Consider the following 25,479-nt stretch of genomic DNA (forward strand, 5'->3'; position numbering starts at 1 on the left):
GAAGCAAATATTTCAATTAAACTCCCTGAATTTAAATTCCCTTAATTTTAAGTCCCCTTCATTTTTATACTTGCACTCACTTGTACAGGGTGGGCCATTTATATGGAGACACCTTAATAAAATGGGAATGGTTGGTGATATTAACTTCCCGTTTGTGGCACATTAGAATATGTGAGGGGAGAAACTTTTCAAGATGGGTGGTGACCGTGGCGGCCATTTTGAAGTCAGCCATTTTGAATCCAACTTTAGTTTTTTCAATAGGAAGAGGGTCATTTAACGTAACTTTATTCTTTCATGAGTTATTTACAAGTTTCTGACCACTTATAAAATGTGTTCAATGTGCTGCCCATTGTGTTGGATTGTCAATGCAACCCTCTTCTCCCACTCTTCACACACTGATAGCAACACTGCAGGAGAAATGCCAGCACAGGCTTCCAGTATCCGTATTCACTGCTATATACTACTATATACACCACAGGAGAAATGCTAGCACAGGCTTCCAGTATCCGTATACACTGCTATATACTACTATATACACCGCAGGAGAAATGCTAGCACAGGCTTCCAGTATCCGTATACACTGCTATATACTACTATATACACCGCAGGAGAAATGCTAGCACAGGCTTCCAGTATCTGTATACACTGCTATATACTACTATATACACCGCAGGAGAAATGCTAGCACAGGCTTCCAGTATCCGTATACACTTCTATATACTACTATATACACCGCAGGAGAAATGCTAGCACAGGCTTCCAGTATCCGTAGTTTCAGGTGCTGCACATCTCGTATCTTCACAGCATAGACAATTGCCTTCATATGACCCCAAAGATAAAAGTCTAAGGGGGTCAGATCGGGAGACCTTGGGGGCCATTCAACTGACCAATCCACTTTCCAGGAAACTGTACATCTAGGAATGCTCGGACCTGACACCCATAATGTGGTGGTCACCATCTTCCTGGAAAAACTCAGGGAACATGCAGCTTCAGGGCATAAAGAGGGAAACACATCATCATGTAGCAATTTCACATATCCAGTGGCCTTGAGGTTTCCATTGATGAAGAATGGCCCCACTATCTTTGTACCCCATATACCACACCAGACCATCAGTTTTTGTGTTCCACCAGTCTTGGAGGGATCTATCCAATGTGGGTTAGTGTCAGACCAATAGCGCTGGTTTTGTTTGTTAACTTCACCATTCACATAAAAGTTTCCTCATCACTGAACACGTCACGTTCCCTGAGTTTTTCCAGCAAGATGATGACCACCACATTATGGGTGTCAGGTCCGAGCATTCCTAGATGAACAGTTTCCTGGAAAGTGTATTGGTCGTTGTGGGCCAGTTGAATGGCCCCCAAGGTCTTTTATCTTTGGGGTCATCTGAAGGCAATTGTCTATGCTGTGAAGATACGAGATGTGCAGCACCTGAAACTACGGATACTGGAAGCCTGAGCTAGCATTTCTCCTGCGGTGTATATAGTAGTATATAGTGGTGTATACGGATACTGGAAGCCTGTGCTAGCATTTCTCCTGCGGTGTATATAGTAGTATATAGCAGTGTATACAGATACTGGAAGCCTGTGCTAGCATTTCTCCTGCGGTGTATATAGTAGTATATAGCAGTGTATCCGAATACTGGAAGCCTGTGCTAGCATTTCTCCTGCGGTGTATATAGTAGTATATAGCAGTGTATCCCGATACTGGAAGCCTGTGCTAGCATTTCTCCTGCGGTGCATATAGTAGTATATAGCAGTGTATACGGATACTGGAAGCCTGTGCTAGTATTTCTCCTGCGGTGTATATAGTAGTAAATAGCATTGTATACGGATACTGGAAGCCTGTGCTAGCATTTCTCCTGCGGTGTATATAGTAGTATATAGCAGTATATAGAGAAGAGGGTTGCATTGACAATCCAACACAATGGGCAGCACATTGATCACATTTTATAAGTGGTCAGAAACTAGTAAATAACTCATAAAAGAATAAAGTTACGTTAAAACCAAGCACATCATTGTTTTTCTTGTGAAATTCCCAATAAGCTTGATGTGTCACATGACCCTCTTCCTATTGAAAAAACAAACGTTGGATTCAAAATGGCCGACTTCAAAATGGCCGCCATGGTCACCACCCATCTTGAAAAGTTTCTCCCCTCACATATACTAATGTGCCACAAAAAGGAAGTTAATATCACCAACCATTCCCATTTTATTAAGGTGTATCCATAGAAATGGCCGACCCTGTATACTTCACACAATCGCTTCTTGTACTTGCTTTTATAGTTGCTTTGTTGCACTGCCTGGAAGTGAATGCACAAGGATGATATTGTCACAGTAGCTGGATGGCTACATTTTTATTTAAATCAACTGATGCCAGAAAGTTAAACAGATTTGTAAATTACCTCATTACTTCTATTAAAATAAGATTAACCCTTACAGTACTTATCAGCTGCTGTATACTCCACAGGAAGTTTTTACCTTTTTGAATTTCCTTTCTGTCCAGAGCAGGAGAGGTTTGCTATGGGGATTTGCTCCTGCTCTGAACAATTCCTAAAATAGACAGAGGTGTCAGCAGAGAGCAGTGTGGTCAGTCAGAAAGGATATTCAAAAAGAAAAGAATTTCCTCTTTAGTATACAGTAGCTGATAAGTACTGGAAGGTTTCCGATTTTTTAATAGAAGTAATTTACAATGTTCCATATCTTTAGTGCTCACGTGCCTTAGCATCTGCAGACTGCTACTGCAACCCTTTGTATGTCACAGAGACATGTTTTGATCGGACAGGGTCTCAGTGCTGAGACGCTCAACAACCCGAAGAGCGATGTGCATGGTAGAACGCTTCCCTGCCCTTTTGCCTAAGGCTTTGTTAGCTTCAGCATTTGAACTCTGTTCAATATTATGTCCCTCAGATGCCCCACCACAGTATATTATGTCCCTCACATGGCCCACCATAGTATATTATGTCCCTCACATGGCCCACCATAGTATATTATGTCCCTCACATGGCCCACCATAGTATATTATGTCCCTCACATGGCCCACCATAGTATATTATGTCCCTCATATGGCCCACCATAGTATATTATGTCCCTCACATCCCCCACCATAGTATATTATGTCCCTCACATGGCCCACCATAGTATATTATGTCTCTCACATGGCCCACCATAGAATATTATGTCCCTCACATGGCCCACCATAGAATATTATGTCCCTCACATGACCCACCATAGTTTATTATGTCTCTCACATGGCCCACCATAGTATATTATGTTCCTCACATCCCCCACCATAGTATATTATGTCCCTCACATCCCCCACCATAGTCTATTATGTCCCTCACATGGCCCACCATGGTATATTATGGCCCACCATAGAAGATTATGGCCCTCACATCCCCCACCATAGTATATTATGTCCCTCACATGGCCCACCATAGTATATTATGTCCCTCACATGGCCCACCATAGTATATTATGTCTCTCATATGGCCCACCATAGTATATTATGTCCCTCACATGGCCCACCATAGTGTATTATGTCCCTCACATGGCCCACCATAGAAGATTATGTCCCTCACATGGCCCACCATAGTATATTATGTCCCTCACATGGCCCACCATAGTATATTATGTCCCTCACATGACCCACCATAGTATATTATGTCCCTCACATCCCCCACCATAGTATATTATGTCCCTCACATGGCCCACCATAGTATATTATGTCCCTCACATGGCCCACCATAGTATATTATGTCCCTCACATGGCCCACCATGGTCTATTATGTCCCTCACATGGCCCACCATAGTATATTATGTCCCTCACATGGCCCACCATGGTATATTATGTCCCTCACATGGCCCACCATAGTATATTATGTCCCTCACATGGCCCACCATAGTATATTATGTCCCTCACATGGCCCACCATAGTATATTATGTCCCTCACATCCCCCACCATAGTATATTATGTCCCTCACATGGCCCACCATGGTCTATTATGTCCCTCACATGGCCCACCATAGTATATTATGTCCCTCACATCCCCCACCATAGTATATTATGTCCCTCACATGGCCCACCATGGTCTATTATGTCCCTCACATGGCCCACCATAGTATATTATGTCCCTCACATGGCCCACCATAGTATATTATGTCCCTCACATGGCCCACCATAGTATATTATGTCCCTCACATGGCCCACCATAGTATATTATGTCCCTCACATGGCCCACCATAGTATATTATTTCCCTCACATGGCCCACCATAGTATATTATGTCCCTCACATGGCCCACCATAGTATATTATGTCCCTCACATCCCCCACCATAGTATATTATGTCCCTCACATGGCCCACCATGGTCTATTATGTCCCTCACATGGCCCACCATAGTATATTATGTCCCTCACATCCCCCACCATAGTATATTATGTCCCTCACATGGCCCACCATGGTCTATTATGTCCCTCACATGGCCCACCATAGTATATTATGTCCCTCACATGGCCCACCATAGTATATTATGTCCCTCACATGGCCCACCATAGTATATTATGTCCCTCACATGGCCCACCATAGTATATTATGTCCCTCACATGGCCCACCATAGTATATTATTTCCCTCACATGGCCCACCATAGTATATTATGTCCCTCACATGGCCCACCATAGTATATTATGCCCCTCACATGGCCCACCATAGTATATTATGTCCCTCACATGGCCCACCATAGTATATTATGCCCCTCACATGGCCCACCATAGTATATTATGTCCCTCACATGGCCCACCATAGTATATTATGCCCCTCACATGGCCCACCATAGTATATTATGTCCCTCACATGGCCCACCATAGTATATTATGCCCCTCACATGGCCCACCATAGTATATTATGTCCCTCACATGGCCCACCATAGTATATTATGTCCCTCACATGGCCCACCATAGTATATTATGTCCCTCACATGGCCCACCATGGTATATTATGTCCCTCACATGGCCCACCATAGTATATTATGTCCCTCACATGGCCCATCATAGTATATTATGTCCCTCACATGGCCCACCATAGTATATTATGTCCCTCACATGGCCCACCATAGTATATTATGTCCCTCACATGGCCCACCATAGTATATTATGTCCCTCACATGGCCCACCATAGTATATTATGTCCCTCACATGGCCCACCATAGTATATTATGTCCCTCACATGGCCAACCATAGTATATTATGTCCCTCACATGGCCCACCATAGTATATTATGTCCCTCACATGGCCCACCATAGTATATTATGTCCCTCACATGGCCCACCATAGTATATTATGTCCCTCACATGGCCCACCATAGTATATTATGTCCCTCACAACCCCCACCATAGTATATTATGTCCCTCACATGGCCCAACATTGTATATTATGTCCCTCACATCCCCCACCATAGTATATTATGTCCCTCACATGCTCCACCATAGTATATTATGTCCCTCACATCCCCCACCATAGTATATTATGTCCCTCATATGGCCCACCATAGTATATTATGTCCCTCACATCCCCCACCATAGTATATTATGTCCCTCACATCCCCCACCATAGTATATTATGTCCCTCATATGGCCCACCATAGTATATTATGTCCCTCACATCCCCCACCATAGTATATTATGTCCCTCACATGGCCCACCATAGTATATTATGTCCCTCACATGGCCCACCATAGTATATTATGTCCCTCACATCCCCCACCATAGTATATTATGTCCCTCACATGGCCCACCATAGTATATTATGTCCCTCACAACCCCCACCATAGTATATTATGTCCCTCACAACCCCCACCATAGTATATTATGTCCCTCACATCCCCCACCACAGTATATTATGTCCCTCACATGGCCCACCATAGAATATTATGTCCCTCACATGGCCCACCATAGTATATTATGTCCCTCACATGGCCCACCATAGTATATTATGTCCCTCACATCCCCCACCATAGTATGTTATGTCCCTCACATGGCCCACCATAGTATATTATGTCCCTCACATGGCCCACCATAGTATATTATGTCCCTCACATGGCCCACCATAGTATATTATGTCCCTCACATGGCCCACCATAGTATATTATGTCCCTCACATCCCTCACCATAGTATATTATGTCCCTCACATGGCCCACCATAGTATATTATGTCCCTCACATGGCCCACCATAGTATATTATGTCCCTCACATGGCCCACCATAGTATATTATGTCCCTCACATGGCCCACCATAGTATATTATGTCCCTCACATCCCTCACCATAGTATATTATGTCCCTCACATGGCCCACCATAGTATATTATGTCCCTCACATGGCCCACCATAGTATATTATGTCCCTCACATCCCCCACCATAGTATATTATGTCCCTCACATGGCCCACCATAGTATATTATGTCCCTCACATGGCCCACCATAGTATATTATGTCCCTCACATGGCCCACCATAGTATATTATGTCCCTCACATGGCCCACCATAGTATATTATGTCCCTCACATCCCCCACCATAGTATATTATGTCCCTCACATGGTCCACCATAGTATATTATGTCCCTCACATGGCCCACCATAGTATATTATGTCCCTCACATGGCCCACCATAGTATATTATGTCCCTCGCATGGCCCACCATAGTATATTATGTCCCTCGCATGGCCCACCATAGTATATTATGTCCCTCACAACCCCCACCATAGTATATTATGTCCCTCACATGGCCCACCATAGTATATTATGTCCCTCACAACCCCCACCATAGTATATTATGTCCCTCACATGGCCCACCATAGTATATTATGTCCCTCACATGGCCCACCATAGTATATTATGTCCCTCACATGGCCCACCACAGTATATTATGTCCCTCACATCCCCCACCATAGTATATTATGTCCCTCACATGGCCCACCATAGTATATTATGTCCCTCACATGGCCCACCATAGTATATTATGTCCCTCACATGGCCCACCATAGAATATTATGTCCCTCACATGGCCCACCATAGTATATTATGTCCCTCACATGGCCCACCATAGTATATTATGTCCCTCATATGGCCCATCATAGTATATTATGTCCCTCACATCCCCCACCACAGTATATTATGTCCCTCATATGGCCCACCATAGTATATTATGTCCCTCACATGGCCCACCATAGTATATTATGTCCCTCACATGGCCCACCATAGTATATTATGTCCCTCACATCCCTCACCATAGTATATTATGTCCTTCACATGCTCCACCATAGTATATTATGTCCTTCACATCCCCCACCATAGTATATTATGTCCCTCATATGGCCCACCATAGTATATTATGTCCCTCACATCCCCCACCATAGTATATTATGTCCCTCACATCCCCCACCATAGTATATTATGTCCCTCATATGGCCCACCATAGTATATTATGTCCCTCACATGGCCCACCATAGTATATTATGTCCCTCACATGGCCCACCATAGTATATTATGTCCCTCACATGGCCCACCATAGTATATTATGTCCCTCACATCCCCCACCATAGTATATTATGTCCCTCACATGCCCCACCATAGTATATTATGTCCCTCACATGGCCCACCATAGTATATTATGTCCCTCACATCCCCCACCATAGTATATTATGTCCCTCACATGCCCCACCATAGTATATTATGTCCCTCACAACCCCCACCATAGTATATTATGTCCTTCACATGGCCCACCATAGTATATTATGTCCCTCACATGGCCCACCATAGTATATTATGTCCCTCACATGGCCCACCATAGTATATTATGTCCCTCACATGGCCCACCATAGTATATTATGTCCCTCACATGGCCCACCATAGTATATTATGTCCCTCACATCCCCCACCATAGTATATTATGTCCCTCACATGGCCCACCATAGTATATTATGTCCCTCACATGGCCCACCATAGTATATTATGTCCCTCACATGGCCCACCATAGTATATTATGTCCCTCACATGGCCCACCATAGTATATTATGTCCCTCACATCCCTCACCATAGTATATTATGTCCCTCACATCCCTCACCATAGTATATTATGTCCCTCACATGGTCCACCATAGTATATTATGTCCCTCACATGGTCCACCATAGTATATTATGTCCCTCACATGGCCCACCATAGTATATTATGTCCCTCACATGGCCCACCATAGTATATTATGTCCCTCACATGGCCCACCATAGTATATTATGTCCCTCACATCCCTCACCATAGTATATTATGTCCCTCACATGGTCCACCATAGTATATTATGTCCCTCACATGGTCCACCATAGTATATTATGTCCATCACATGGCCCACCATAGTATATTATGTCCCTCACATGGCCAACCATAGTATATTATGTCCCTCACATGGCCCACCATAGTATATTATGTCCCTCACATGGTCCACCATAGTATATTATGTCCCCACATGCCCCACCATAGTATATTATGTCCCTCACATGGCCCACCATAGTATATTATGTCCCTCACATCCCTCACCATAGTATATTATGTCCCTCACATGGTCCACCATAGTATATTATGTCCCTCACATGACCCACCATAGTATATTATTTCCCTCACATGGCCCACCATAGTATATTATGTCCCTCGCATGGCCCACCATAGTATATTATGTCCCTCGCATGGCCCACCATAGTATATTATGTCCCTCACATGGCCCACCATAGTATATTATGTCCCTCGGATGGCCCACCATAGTATATTATGTACCTCACATGGCCCACCATAGTATATTATGTCCCTCACATGGCCCACCATAGTATATTTTGTCCCTCACATCCCCCACCATAGTATATTATGTCCCTCACATGGCCCACCATAGTATATTATGTCCCTCACATGGCCCACCATAGTATATTATGTCCCTCACATGGCCCACCATAGTATATTATGTCCCTCACATCCCCCACCATAGTATATTATGTCCCTCACATGGCCCACCATAGTATATTATGTCCCTCACATGGCCCACCATAGTATATTATGTCCCTCACATGGCCCACCATAGTATATTATGTCCCTCACATGGCCCACCATAGTATATTATGTCCCTCACATGGCCCACCATAGTATATTATGTCCCTCACATGGCCCACCATAGTATATTATGTCCCTCACATGGCCCACCATAGTATGTTATGTCCCTCACATGGCCCACCATGGTCTATTATGTCCCTCTCATGGCCCACCATAGTATATTATGTCCCTAACATGGCCCACCATAGTATATTATGTCCCTCACATGACCCACCATAGTATATTATGTCCCTCACATGGCCCACCATAGTATATTATGTCCCTCACATCCCCCACCATAGTATATTATGTCCCTCACATGGCCCACCATAGTATATTATGTCCCTCACATGACCCACCATAGTATATTATGTCCCTCACATGGCCCACCATAGTATATTATGTCCCTCACATCCCCCACCATAGTATATTATGTCCCTCACATGGCCCACCATAGTATATTATGTCCCTCACATGGCCCATCATAGTATATTATGTCCCTCACATCCCTCACCATAGTATATTATGTCCCTCACATCCCCCACCATAGTATATTATGTCCCTCACAACCCCCACCATAGTATATTATGTCCCTCACATGGCCCACCATAGTATATTATGTCCCTCACATGGCCCATCATAGTATATTATGTCCCTCACATGGCCCACCATAGTATATTATGTCCCTCACATGGCCCACCATAGTATATTATGTCCCTCACATGGCCCATCATAGTATATTATGTCCCTCACATCCCCCACCATAGTATATTATGTCCCTCACATGGCCCACCATAGTATATTATGTCCCTCACATCCCCCACCATAGTATATTATTTCCCTCACATGGCCCACCATGGTCTATTATGTCCCTCTCATGGCCCACCATAGTATATTATGTCCCTCACATGGCCCACCATAGTATATTATGTTCCTCTCATGGCCCACCATGGTCTATTATGTCCCTCTCATGGCCCACCATAGTATATTATGCCCCTCACATGGCCCACCATAGTATATTATGTCCCTCACAACTCCCACCATAGTATATTATGTCCCTCACAACTCCCACCATAGTATATTATGTCCCTCACAACCCCCACCATAGTATATTATGTCCCTCACATGGCCCACCATAGTATATTATGTCCCTCACAACCCCCACCATAGTATATTATGTCCCTCACATGGCCCACCATAGTATATTATGTCCCTCACAACCCCCACCATAGTATATTATGTCCCTCACATGGCCCACCATAGTATATTATGTCCCTCACATGGCCCACCATAGTATATTATTTCCCTCACATGGCCCACCATAGTATATTATGTCCGTCACATGGCCCACCATAGTATATTATGTCCCACCATAGTATATTATTTCCCTCACATGGCCCACCATAGTATATTATGTCCCTCACATGGCCCACCATAGTATATTATGTCCCTCACATGACCCACCATAGTATATTATGTCCCTCACATGGCCCACCATAGTATATTATGTCCCTCACATCCCCCACCATAGTATATTATGTCCCTCACATCCCCCACCATAGTATATTATGTCCCTCACATGGCCCACCATAGTATATTATGTCCCTCACATGGCCCACCATAGTATATTATGTCCCTCACATGGCCCACCATAGTATATTATGTCCCTCACATGGCCCACCATAGTATATTATTTCCCTCACATGGCCCACCATAGTATATTATGTCCCTCACATGGCCCACCATAGTATATTATGTCCCTCACATGGCCCACCATAGTTTATTATGTCCCTCACATGGCCCACCATAGTATATTATGTCCCTCACATCCTCATCATAGTATATTATGTCCCTCACATGGCCCACCATAGTATATTATGCCCCTCACATGGCCCACCATAGTATATTATGTCCCTCACATCCCCCACCATAGTATATTATGTCCCTCACATGGCCCACCATAGTATATTATGCCCCTCACATGGCCCACCATAGTATATTATGTCCCTCACATGGCCCACCATAGTATATTATGTCCCTCACATGGCCCACCATAGTATATTATGTCCCTCACATGGCCCACCATAGTATATTATGCCCCTCACATGGCCCACCATAGTATATTATGTCCCTCACATGGCCCACCATAGTATATTATGTCCCTCACATGGCCCACTGTCACGATTCGGCTGGCAGGAGGTGGATCCTCTGTGCCAGAGAGGGATTGGCGTGGACCGTGCTAGTGGACCGGTTCTAAGTCACTACTGGTGTTCACCAGAGCCCGCCGCAAAGCGGGATGGTCTTGCTGCGGCGGTAGTAACCAGGTCGTATCCACTAGCAACGGCTCAACCTCTCTGACTGCTGAAGATAGGCGCGGTACAAGGGAGTAGACAAAAGCAAGGTCGGACGTAGCAGAAGGTCGGGGCAGGCAGCAAGGATCGTAGTCAGGGGCAACGGCAGGAGGTCTGGAACACAGGCTAGGAACACACAAGGAAACGCTTTCACTAGGCACAAGGGCAACAAGATCCGGCGAGGGAGTGCAGGGGAAGTGAGGTATACATAGGGAGTGCACAGGTGAACACACTAATTGGAACCACTGCGCCAATCAGTGGCGCAGTGGCCCTTTAAATCGCAGAGACCCGGCGCGCGCGCGCCCTAGGGAGCGGGGCCGCGCGCGCCGGGACAGGACCAAGGGAGAGCGAGTCAGGTACGGAAGCCGGGGTGCGCATCGCGAGCGGGCGCCACCCGCATCGCGAATCGCATCCCGGCTGGAGGCGGTATCGCAGCGCACCCGGTCAGTGGATCTGACCGGGGCGCTGCCGTAGCGAGGATGTTGCGAGCGCTCCGGGGAGGAGCGGGGACCCGGAGCGCTCGGCGTAACACCCACCATAGTATATTATGTCCTTCACATCCCCCACCATAGTATATTATGTCCCTCACATGGCCCACCATAGTATATTATGTCCCTCACATCCCCCACCATAGTATATTATGTCCCTCACATCCCCCACCATAGTATATTATGTCCCTCACATCCCCCACCATAGTATATTATGTCCCTCACATGGCCCACCATAGTATATTATGTCCCTCACATGGCCCACCATAGTATGTTATGTCCCTCACATGGCCCACCATAGTATATTATGTCCCTCACATGGCCCACCATAGTATATTATGTCCCTCACATGGCCCACCATAGAATATTATGTCCCTCACATGGCCCACCATAGTATATTATGTCCCTCACATGGCCCACCATAGTATATTATGTCCCTCACATGGCCCACCATAGTATATTATGTCCCTCACATGGCCCACCATAGTATATTATGTCCCTCACATGGCCCACCATAGTATATTATGTCCCTCACATGGCCCACCATGGTATATTATGTCCCTCACATCCCCCACCACAGTATATTATGTCCCTCACATGGCCCACCATAGTATATTATGTCCCTCACATCCCCCACCATAGTATATTATGTCCCTCACATGGCCCACCATAGTATATTATGTCCCTCACATCCCCCATCATAGTATATTATGTCCCTCACATGACCCACCATAGTATATTATGTCCCTCACATCCCCCACCATAGTATATTATGTCCCTCACATGGCCCGCCATAGTATATTATGTCCCTCACATCCCCCACCATAGTATATTATGTCCCTCACATGGCCCACCATGGTCTATTATGTCCCTCTCATGGCCCACCATAGTATATTATGTCCCTCACATGGCCCACCATAGTATATTATGTCCCTCACATCCCCCACCATAGTATATTATGTCCCTCACTTGGCCCACCATAGTATATTATGTCCCTCACATCCCACACCATAGTATATTATGTCCCTCACATGGCCCACCATAGTATATTATGTCCCTCACATCCCCCATCATAGTATATTATGTCCCTCACAACTCCCACCATAGTATATTATGTCCCTCACATCCCCACCATAGTATATTATGTCCCTCACATGGCCCACCATAGAATATTATGTCCCTCACATCCCCCACCACAGTATATTATGTCCCTCACATGGCCCACCATAGAATATTATGTCCCTCACATCCCCCACCACAGTATATTATGTCCCTCACATGGCCCACCATAGAATATTATGTCCCTCACATCCCCCACCATAGTATATTATGTCCCTCACATGGCCCACCATAGTATATTATGTCCCTCACATGGCCCACCATAGTATATTATGTCCCTCACATGGCCCACCATAGTATATTATGTCCCTCACATCCCCCACCATAGTATATTATGTCCCTCACATGGCCCACCATAGTATATTATGTCCCTCACATGGCCCACCATAGTATATTATGTCCCTCACATGGCCCACCATAGTATATTATGTCCCTCACATCCCCACCATAGTATATTATGTCCCTCACATGGCCCACCATAGAATATTATGTCCCTCACATCCCCCACCACAGTATATTATGTCCCTCACATGGCCCACCATAGTATATTATGTCCCTCACATGGCCCACCATAGTATATTATGTCCCTCACATGGCCCACCATAGTATATTATGTCCCTCACATGGCCCACCATAGTATATTATGTCCCTCATATCCCCCACCATAGTATATTATGTCCCTCACATGGCCCACCATAGTATATTATGTCCCTCACATCCCCCACCATAGTATATTATGTCCCTCACATCCCCCACCATAGTATATTATGTCCCTCACATCCCCCACCATAGTATATTATGTCCCTCACATCCCCCACCATAGTATATTATGTCCCTCTCATGGCCCACCATAGTATATTATGTCCCTCACATCCCCCACCATAGTATATTATGTCCCTCACATGGCCCACCATAGTATATTATGTCCCTCACATCCCCCACCATAGTATATTATGTCCCTCACATGGCCCACCATAGTATATTATGTCCCTCACATGGCCCACCATGGTATATTATGTCCCTCACAACCCCCACCATAGTATATTATGTCCCTCACATGCCCCACCATAGTATATTATGTCCCTCACATGACCCACCATAGTATATTATGTCCCTCACATCCCCCACCATAGTATATTATGTCCCTCACATGGCCCACCATAGTATATTATGTCCCTCACATGGCCCACCATAGTATATTATGTCCCTCACATGGCCCACCATGGTCTATTATGTCCCTCACATGGCCCACCATAGTATATTATGTCCCTCACATGACCCACCATAGTATATTATGTCCCTCACATCCCCCACCATAGTATATTATGTCCCTCACATGGCCCATCATAGTATATTATGTCCCTCACATCCCCCACCATAGTATATTATGTCCCTCACAACCCCCACCATAGTATATTATGTCCATCACATGGCCCACCATAGTATATTATGTCCCTCACATGGCCCACCATAGTATATTATGTCCCTCACATCCCCCACCATAGTATATTATGTCCCTCACATCCCCCACCATAGTATATTATGTCCCTCACATGGCCCACCATAGTATATTATGTCCCTCACATCCCCCACCATAGTATATTATGTCCCTCACATCCCCCACCATAGTATATTATGTCCCTCACATCCCCCACCATAGTATATTATGTCCCTCACATGGCCCACCATAGTATATTATGTCCCTCACATCCCCCACCATAGTATATTATGTCCCTCACATCCCCCACCATAGTATATTATGTCCCTCACATGGCCCACCATAGTATATTATGTCCCTCACATGGCCCACCATAGTATATTATGTCCCTCACATGGCCCACCATAGTATATTATGTCCCTCACATGGCCCACCATAGTATATTATGTCCCTCACATGGCCCACCATAGTATATTATGTCCCTCACATGGCCCACCATAGTATATTATGTCCCTCACATGGCCCATCATAGTATATTATGTCCCTCACATGGCCCACCATAGTATATTATGTCCCTCACATGGCCCACCATAGTATATTATGTCCCTCACATGACCCACCATAGTATATTATGTCCCTCACATGGCCCACCATAGTATATTATGTCCCTCACATGGCCCACCATAGTATATTATGTCCCTCACATGGCCCACCATAGTATATTATGTCCCTCACATCCCCCACCATAGTATATTATGTCCCTCACATCCCCCACCATAGTCTATTATGTCCCTCACATGGCCCACCATGGTATATTATGGCCCACCATAGAAGATTATGGCCCTCACATCCCCCACCATAGTATATTATGTCCCTCACATGGCCCACCATAGTATATTATGTCCCTCACATGACCCACCATAGTATATTATGTCCCTCACATGGCCCACCATAGTATATTATGTCCCTCACATGGCCCACCATAGTATATTATGTCCCTCACATGACCCACCATAGTATATTATGTCCCTCACATGGCCCACCATAGTATATTATGTCCCTCACATGACCCACCATAGTATATTATGTCCCTCACATCCCCCACCATAGTATATTATCCCCCTTATTTTGCCCCCTTTGTATATTATGCTTCTTACATTGCTGCCCATTATATATTATCCCCCTCATATCCCCCCCCCCCCCCCCATTGTATATTATCCCCCTCACACTTTTACCCGCAGGGGGGGTTTCTTGCAGGGGATGGAACTGCATCCCCATCAAGTGGGAGACTTTTTTGCGACTTTTTAACATCGATCACGTAAGGGAGTTTTGTACTCCAGGTCATTTTTTGAAGGGATTTGCAACTTTTTTTTGTCTTCACACATCATAAATACATGACCACTGTAAAGTGAAAACTGAAATCTTGCCTAGGTATGGCTGTTTGCAACTTTATGTGTACCTACAAAAGTCGCACGTGAGACTTTTTGTGTGCCCGGAGTAAGCAAAAAAGTCTCTAAATACCTTGATAAATGTCCCCCATTGATTTGAATGGGGACACACCTTATCTCCAGGTGACATGTATGAACTGAGAAAGCCGTTCTGCAAACTGTGAACAAAGTAGCAGGGACCCCTCTCTGAGACAGGAGTCTCTGCTCCTGTAGTGATCTCTGGTTCTCGAATGATCAAATGATCTTTCTTGAATTGTTCTGAGATTCAAGATCTTTTACCCAACTATCGCCCACAAATGTTTTGACCTCTGTGCAGATGACGACAATCTGTAATTCGTCAGCTAAAACGTCAGCATCTATTGCTACAGTACATGACAACCAGTTACAATCTTTTTACTTGAAATCATCTGCTTTTATCTGTATTCTAATGTGTAAGGGCAGCGTTCAATGAGGACCCTGACCCCTCTGATACTTTGAGGCTGGAGAGAACCCTGTATAAAGATCCACTTTACCTGACAAGTGATGTAGCCTCTCTGCTGGGTAGAGAACGATCTCTGTCTCTGCATCTCTGGAAAAAAAGCTCTTATAACATAGTTCAGTGTGATCATGGCCTTCGTGGTAAAGAGCCTTCTCCATCTTCAGGAATATGATGTCAGGAGCTCACACTGAGAGTTATAGTCCCCGATCCATCACCCAGACCCCCCACCCCATAGTTTATGTCAATAATCTTGAATCCTGGAGCTGACTTGTGATGTTTATGTGATGATCATGAGACTATATTATTTCTATGACATGAATACATAATAGTTATCATCTGGTGTGTGTGACAGGATATTCTGATGGTATGTGCCTGATCATCAGGTGCATATTTCCATATATTTTGTTTTTGTATTTAATTCTACTTCATTTTATCTCTATTTAGGCCTCCTGTATGGACACACAGTATCTCACATAAGTAAGCCCACTCCTATCTTTTCATGTGACAACACTGAAGAAATAACACTCTGCTACAATGTAAAGTAGTGAGTGCACAGCCTGGGTTTAATGTTGCGTCATTAAAGGGGACTCCGCCCCTTGATATCTCAACCCCGCCCCTAGACATCTTAAGTCTATGGGAGGGAGCGTGACAGCTGCCACGCCCCTCCCATAGACTTGCATTGAGGATGTGTGGCTGTGACGTCACGAGGGGTGTGGCTGTGACGTTACGACCCACCGGCACTACACAGAGTTCGCAGGGGTCCCACAGACATCTTATCCCCTATCCTTTGGATAAGGGATAAGATGTCTAGGGGCGGAGTAACCCTTTAATGTCTAAACCTTGGCAACAGAAGTGAGTACACCGCTAAGTGGAAATGTACGAATCGGGCCCACTAAGCCATTTCCTTTCCTGTCATGTGTCATGTGATTTGTTAGTGGGTTCACACTACGTTTTCTCCCATACGGGAGCGCATACGGCAGGGGGGAGCTAAAAGCTCGCTCTCCCGTATGTCACCGTATGCGCTCCCGTATGTCATTCATTTCAATGAGCCGACCGGAGTGAAACGTTCGGTCCGGTCGGCTCATTTTTGCGCCGTATGCGCTTTTACAACCGGACCTAAAACAGTGGTTGACCACAGTTTTAGGTCCGGTTGTAAAAGTGCATACGGCGCAAAAACGAGCCGACCGGACCGAACGTTTCACTCCGGTCAGCTCATTGAAATGAATGACATACGGGAGCGCATACGGTGACATACGGGAGAGCGAGCTTTTAGCTCCCCCCTGCCGTATGCGCTCCCGTATGGGAGAAAACGTAGTGTGAACCCAGCCTAACAAGGGCTCAGGTGTGAACTGCTCACTGGAAGTGTCACATTTCTCCCCCTTCCTGTCCCATTATTCCCCCTCCCCAGGGCCGGCGTTTGGGGTGTACGAGCTGTGCAGCCGCACAGGGCACCATAGCAACAGGGGTGCTGGGCAGCCGACACAGCTCGCACTGTAACAGGCTGGTGTGAGGTGGATTTTTCAAACCCATGCAAAAGTCGGACCGCTCCTCCCCTCTGCTCCAAAGCTAGAGTGGGGAGGAGCGAGGGCAGAGCCTGAGGTCACACGTTTGCATGAGATAATTAAGCCACGCCCCCTTATCTCCCCCTCCCGGAGGATGGAGGATGCAGCTCTGCATTAGACAAGAAGACACAGCAGGGGGAGAGAGAGGACGTACGCAGCTCCCTCCCCCTGTACACAGCTCCATCCCCTCCCCCTGTACACAGCTCCTCCCCTCCCCCTGTACACAGCTCTCTCCCCTCCCCTCCCCCTGTACACAACTCCCTCCCCTCCCCCTGCTCTGTCTTCAGAGGACCTAACTGACCATGGGGAGGTTGCAAGTTTGCATGGGGAAAACACAGAGCAGGGGGAGGAGAGAAGAGGAAGCTTCTCACCTCCCAAATGACTTCTATGTGTGAAGGAGGACATACTGCACTGCATGGGCTGGGGATAAGGGGGGGGGGGACATACTGCACGGGCTGGGGATAAGGGGGTGGGGGGGGGACATACTACACAGGCTGGGGATAAGGGGGTGGGGGGGACATACTGCACAGGCTGGGGATAAGGGGGTGGGGGGGACATACTGCACGGGCTGGGGATGAGGGGCGGTGCGGGGGGACATACTGCACGGGCTGGGGATAAGGGGGGTGCGGGGGGACATACTGCACGGGCTGGGGAAAAGGGGGTGGGGGCACATACTGCACGGGTTGGGGATAAGGGGGTGGGGGGGACATACTGCACAGGCTGGGGATAAGGGGGGGGACATACTTCACGGGCTGGGGATAAGGGGGTGGGGGGGGACATACTGCATGGGCTGGGGATAAGGGGGTGGGGGGACATACTGCACGGGCTGGGGATAAGGGGGTGGGGGGGACAAACTGCACGGGCTGGGGATAAGGGGGGGGACATACTGCACGGGCTGGGGATGAGGGGGGGACATACTGCACGGGCTGGGGATAAGGGGTGGAGGGATATACTGCACAGGCTGGGGATAAGGGGGTGGGGGGGACATACTGCACGGGCTGGGGATAAGGGGGGTGCGGGGGGACATACTGCACGGGCTGGGGATAAGGGGGGTGCGGGGGGACATACTGCACGGGCTGTGGAAAAGGGGGTGGGGGCACATACTGCACGGGTTGGGGATAAGGGGGTGGGGGGGACAAACTGCACGGGCTGGGGATAAGGGGGGGGGGGCATACTGCACGGGCTGGGGATAAGGGGGGGACATACTGCACGGGCTGGGGATAAGGGGTGGGGGGATATACTGCATGGGCTGGGGATAAGGGGGTGTGGGGGACATGATAAGGGGGGATGGGGGGACATACTGCACAGGCTGGGGATAAGGGGGGACATACTGCACGGGCTGGGGATAAGGGGTGGGGGGATATACTGCATGGGCTGGGGATAAGGGGTGTGGGGGACATGATAAGGGGGGATGAGGGGACATACTGCACAGGCTGGGGATAAGGGGGGGGACATACTTCACGGGCTGGGGATAAGGGGGTGGGGGGGGACATACTGCATGGGCTGGGGATAAGGGGGTGGGGGGACATACTGCACGGGCTGGGGATAAGGGGGTGGGGGGGACAAACTGCACGGGCTGGGGATAAGGGGGGGGGACATACTGCACGGGCTGGGGATGAGGGGGGGACATACTGCACGGGCTGGGGATAAGGGGTGGAGGGATATACTGCATGGGCTGGGGATAAGGGGGTGTGGGGGACATGATAAGGGGGGATGGGGGGACATACTGCACGGGCTGGGGATAAGGGGGGGGGGACATACTGCACGGGCTGGGGATGGGGGGACATACTGCATGGGCTGGGGATAAGGGGGTGTGGGGGACATGATGAGGGGGGATGGGGGGACATACTGCACAGGCTGGGGATAAGGGGGGGACGACATACTGCACGGGCTGGGGATAAGGGGGGAGGTGGGGGGGCGCCACAAGGTTAGCTCACACAGGGCGCCTTAACACCTAAGGCCGGCCCTGCCCCTCCCTGTCACATCTCCCCCCTTCCCTGTCACATCTCTCCTCTCCCTGTCATATATATCCCCCCTCCCTATCACATATCCCCCCTCCCTGTCACATCTCCCCATCTCTGTCACATATCCCCCCCTCCCTGTTACATCTCCCCCCTCTCTGTCACATATCCCCCCCTCCCTGTTACATCTCCCCCCTCTCCCTGTCACATTACTCCCCTCCCTGTCACATTTAAATGCTAAATCAATGTTTCCAAACCAGGGTGCCCCCAGCAACACCACAACTGTCCGGGCATACCGGGAGTTGTAGTCTTGCAACAGCTGGAGGCACCCTGGTTTGGAAACATTGATTTAGCATTTAAATGCACGCATGATATGCAAATAATATAAATGTATAGGATATATATGTGTAGGACCTTTCATGGGTCACAAGATGTACATTTGTAATGTATAAAATGTTCAAAGACCTTAGAGGTCATGTGATGTACCCAGAGTTCACTGGGTTCAGGACTTACAGGTTTGCCAACCAATGAGCTTAGTCCAGCCCCTTATTATATAAAGGGCTGTAGTCAATCAATTCCCTCTCTTAGTTCCGGACTATCAAGCAAGCACAAAAATCTCAGCAGAAATATTAATTCAGCTAGGCCAAAGCCTGAAAGAACCTGCAGCCACTAAACGTGAGTTACTTAAAGCTCCATCTATCAAATCCTGTGTGACTACTACCAACTCAAATCTCCTAAATTAGTAGCACGGTGGCCTGCATAAGAGCTCATTGTTTCCAAGTCCCAGCAAACCTGTGAGAAACCTATATCCCGCTTCACTGCTGAAAAGACTGTTATGTTAAAGACTATTTCATAAAATCTGCAAGTAAAGTTTCTTCAGTTTACTCCTAAAATCTGCTGTGGACATTCCGTTATTTCTCCCTGCCATTTGTGGGATGGTTGGCGGTAGGAACATTACTATTGAGGAAACCACACCCTGGCATCACGACATTCAAGGGTTAATACCACCAGACCCTACACTACCAGTCACCGTTTCTCTCCTGGTTCACCACAACATCATGCATACTTACATGCACACATTATACATACATAACATCATACATACATTCACGGGTTATACACCCTTGCAGGGCAATTACATATTAGCTGTTCGCCAGACAGTCTTTTAATCAGATGATGAAAAATCCAAAAAATAAACGTAACTCGTGCATGCGTATGAGTAAGAGGGTTCGCCCCTAAAAAGTAGTGCCATAGCCTGGGATTCAGAGCTTATGTTTAAAGGAGAACCGCGGAACAACACTTTTCCCTTCCCTTGTGACCGAGCTGCAAAAAGAAAAAACTTTAACTCACCTTCCTATGTTCCTCCGTTGCCCCGATATCGGCATCAGCGTATCACCGCCGCAGTGATGTCCCGCCTCGGCCGGTGATAGGCTGAGCGCACTGTCATGTAACGAGCCCGGGCCCCGCCTTCTCCCTGCTGCCCGGGCTTCCCCCCGGCGCCAAGGTAGGTAGGGCCTAGGAGCAGACTTCTGCTCCCAGCGGTATCTGGCATTCCTACGTGCTTCAAGGTAAGCCCCGCCCCCTCCCATGAGCCACCACTGACTTAAAGTGGTAGCAAGAATTTAAAAAAAATAAAAAATATGGCGTCCTGAGACTGGGGCTATAGCCTAAGCCCTGTTAGCCCCCCCCCCCCTAACGACGCCCCTGTCAGGAAGGATAATCCAAGTAAAGGGCCGATAACATGCTATATCTGTAATGATGCACACAGTGCACACTCCATGTGAACAAGCAGTGCTACAGTGTAAAGCATGGAGGGGGTAGCAGTTTGAGCTTCTGATGAAGCAGAGGGTGTATTTCAAACCATTGGTTCCAAACTTTTTTTTGCCTGAGTACCCCTTAACAGCCCATTCCCAAAAAATTGTACCCCATATTAGACACATTGGCCCTCATTTACTATTCTAAACCCGACTTGTTTTGTTGTTTTTTTTTTGTCGCATCGTAGTCTGCTCCATGGTGCAGACATTGTGCGCCAGTCTGCGACACGATGCGCCATTTTTCCCATACGGACCCGATTTGGATTCTCCCAACCCCGAAAAAGGGGCGTAACCCGACATTTCTGAGCTTTCCCACATATTTATAAAGGTTTCAAACCCGAATTTGCTGAATTGTTGTGGATTTTTTCCCGACAACTCAGAGGAGTTGGAAACCAAAACCAACAAAACCCACGTGCGACAAACAGGATGCGACATAATAATAAATATCAGCGGAAAAAAGCAGTCGGGTAAGAAAAAAAAAAAAAAAGCCTGTAATACTTGGACCATTTCCACCATCTATGACTTCTATAGCAGACAGGAGACGGACTGCAATAAGATCCCCTTTACCTGTCTGGCGGTGCAGTTTCTCGGTGCAGGAACATCTTATAAAATGGCGCAATGTGATTGTGGCCCTCATGATAGACGACCTTCTCCGTCTTCAGGAATACGATATCAGGAGCGCGCGCGAAGATTCGCCCTGATCCATCGCGCTGATAACAAATGTCAATAACTGCATCCTGGAGAGAACTTGTGATGTTGATGATTATTTTATGCAATGATGATAAGATGATGTTATTTCTTTTTACAGAAAACATTATAATCTGTATCATCTGATGGGTGTGTGATCTGAGAGACAAGTCTGATCTCCATGGTGCTGATCACAAGGGCAGGTAAGAGGAGCCGTCACATGGTGGGAGCAGTGATCATTGAGGAGCTGACGCTGGGCTAAGAACGAAGCCGTCCATAGGTAGCACAGTAGCTATGTAGGTAGGCTTGTAGCTATGTGGGTAGCTATATACTGTGTGTGTATATATATATATATATATATATATATATATATATATATATATAAGTGTGTGTTAAAGCGGTACTCCGCTGCTCAGCGTTTGGAACAAACTGCTGGAGGCGGCGTTGGGAGCTCGTGACATCATAGCCCCACCCCCTTCATGACATCACGCCCCGCCCCCTCAATGAAAGTCTATGGGAGGGGGCGTGACACCGTGAAGTATTGTGATCTTCGCTCTCCGTCGCCGCCATCACGTTGCTACGCACGCCGCTCCGATTGGATGACGTTATGGCGTGCGCAGCGACGTGATGACGATGATGGAGAGCGCCGATGATGCGTTGGCTGTCAGGGCATGCTGGGAGTTGTAGCTTTGCAACATCTGGAGGTCCGCAGGTTGAAGACCACTGGTATTGGAGGTTATACTCACGTGTCCCCGCGGCTCCGGACGTCACCGCTCGTCACCGCTGCCCTGTATGTCGCCGTCTATCGCTGTTGCCACGTCCCCGGGGTGTCCCCGACGCTCCGGCAAGGCCTCTGCTTCCCCGGCATCCTCGCTCTCCGTCGCCGCCATCACGTCACTACGCACGCCGCTCCTATTGGATGATGGGACGGCTTGCGCAGCGATGTGATGACGATGATGGAGAGCGCCGACAATGCAGAGGATCCCGAAGAGGACGCGCCGGAGCCCCGAGGACAGGTAAGTGATCGTCAGCGGACCACACGGGGCACCGGAAACGGCTATCCGGTGGCAACTGAAGCAGTCTGCGCTGCAGGATAGCCATTTATGCGATGGCCCCGAAATAGAAAAGCATCGTATGTTGATGCTGCCTTCAACATGCGATGGACTCTGAGAGGCCATCGTATGTTGAAATGATTGTATGTCGTGGCCATCGTAGGTCGGGGGGTCACTGTACTAGATTTATGGGGATAGAACGATGATCCAAGGATTTATTCTGATCGCCATATTGGGGTCGGGAAGGAATTTATTAAGGAATGGATCAACACAGAGGAAGGCAAAGTAGGTTTTCAGACTGCTGTCATGTAGGGTTGTTATGTCTTTCTTCACTGTTACGTTTCGCAGGTAGTCAGGCTTATCTTGTGACAGGCTGTGATGATTTCATATTTCACATGTCCGTAATGTTAGGCCGTTGCATAGCATCACTGTTTCGGTTTTCAGGCACTTAGGTCTGTTATGTTTAAAGGGGAACACCGGTGAAAAACTTTTATTTATTTATTTATTTTTTATAACTGGTACCAGCAAGTTAAACTAAATTGTATACTACAGAGGAAATTCTTTTCTTTTTGGATTTCTCTTCTGTCACGACCACAGTGCTCTCTGCTGACCTCTGCTGTCCATTTTAAGAACTGTCCAGAGCAGGAGAAAATCCCCATAGCAAATGTGTGCTGCTCTGGACAGTTCCTAAAATGGACAGCAGAGGTCAGCAGAGAGCACTGTGGTCATGACAGAAGAGGAATCCAAAAAGAAAAGCATTTCCTCTGGAGTATACAGCCCCTAAAACGTACTGGAAGGATTAAGATTTTTTAATAGAAGTAATTTACAAATCTGTTTAACTTTCTGGCACCAGTTGATTTAAAAAACAAAAATTCCACCGGAGTACCCCTTTAAGGTGGTCATGTTGGCATTACAGTTCATTCCTCAGGTATGTTGGGTGATGGTTAGGCGTCAGGTTAGCATTACTGCAACGCTCTCATATTTTCAGGGACGTCACTTTGTTAGGCTGTCACAACATCTTGGTTACGTCTCATGTAGGGTGTGGTTTTCCCTATAACCACCCGAACGGTAGCACCGCTAGTCCTAGTTAGGCAGGGAAAATAAGAGTCCAAGGCCAGGTCAGGGTTAACGGTAGCTTTACTGAGGTTAGACAGATGGTAACAGTCTGTACAGTTAAACCAGGATCCCAGAGAGGTGACCAGTAACACAGGGGACCTAGGAGCTTGCTGGGACTTGCAGTGACTTGACAGACTTTAGCACAGCCACGCTGACTATAATAGAATTGACTTGACTGAAGATAGTGACAGCAGACAGAGATGACTTGACTTACTGACATGTGGCTGTAGGTTAGGCTTGAGGCCTCCAGATGTACTGGACACTGGCTCTGAGACGTCTGGACTGGACTTGACCTCAGCAGAAAGTGTGGTGGAAGAGAGAGATTGTAGAACCTCCCCCTCTTATAAAGGGGGGGCTGTGCAAGGAGCACATAGGCTATCTGCAGGTCACCTGGTTAGCTGGTGCTCTCTGGGTAACAAAACATGTGACTTGAACATGTGACAACAGTATCATGTGACTAACTCAAAAGGTCCTCAAAGGTTCTGTATACCTAATACATATAACACTATGGGTGAGACACTGCAGGAGAGCCCCCAGGACACAGAGGAACTCAACCTGACAGGGACTAAGTACTGTACAGGACTATATCCTGTACTGGGACATCACAGAGGGAAGTGCTGATGTCAGGACTCAATACGGGAGTCATTACACAAAACAATTTAACTTCATACTTGTTTCTAATTCCATTTTCCACTCACTGCCCAAGGTTCGCAAGGGCGGATTCCCACCACCAGTAAGACCTATTGTGGTGGGCATTGGTGGGCATCGGTTCCCTTAATAAACAGTTGTGTCAGTGGGTGAATTCGGTCCTGCAACCTACGGTTCCCGTGTGTCCCAGTTATATCAAA

General features: G+C 47.2%; 2 protein-coding genes across 3 annotated transcripts in view; one reads left to right on the top strand and one right to left on the bottom strand.

Moving 5' to 3' along the window:
* LOC130293254 (nicotinamide N-methyltransferase-like) overlaps positions 1 to 16,597 on the bottom strand; it is a 32,262-nt gene extending 15,665 nt beyond the window's left edge. Inside the window, exon 1 of the mRNA XM_056541754.1 lies at positions 16,474 to 16,597. Within this exon, the coding sequence (XP_056397729.1) occupies positions 16,474 to 16,597 (124 nt within the window). The remainder of the gene's footprint in view (positions 1 to 16,473) is intronic.
* Positions 1 to 25,479, top strand: part of LOC130293557 (pulmonary surfactant-associated protein C-like) — an 83,726-nt gene that overhangs the window by 16,725 nt on the left and 41,522 nt on the right. For both annotated transcript variants that reach the window (XM_056542380.1, XM_056542381.1), the window contains exons 3-4: positions 16,884 to 16,916; positions 22,585 to 22,666. The gene's annotated coding sequence lies outside the window, so the exon portion shown is untranslated. The remainder of the gene's footprint in view (positions 1 to 16,883; positions 16,917 to 22,584; positions 22,667 to 25,479) is intronic.

The sequence above is a fragment of the Hyla sarda genome, chromosome 10 (genome assembly GCF_029499605.1).
Source record: "Hyla sarda isolate aHylSar1 chromosome 10, aHylSar1.hap1, whole genome shotgun sequence".
Lineage (NCBI taxonomy): Eukaryota > Metazoa > Chordata > Amphibia > Anura > Hylidae > Hyla > Hyla sarda.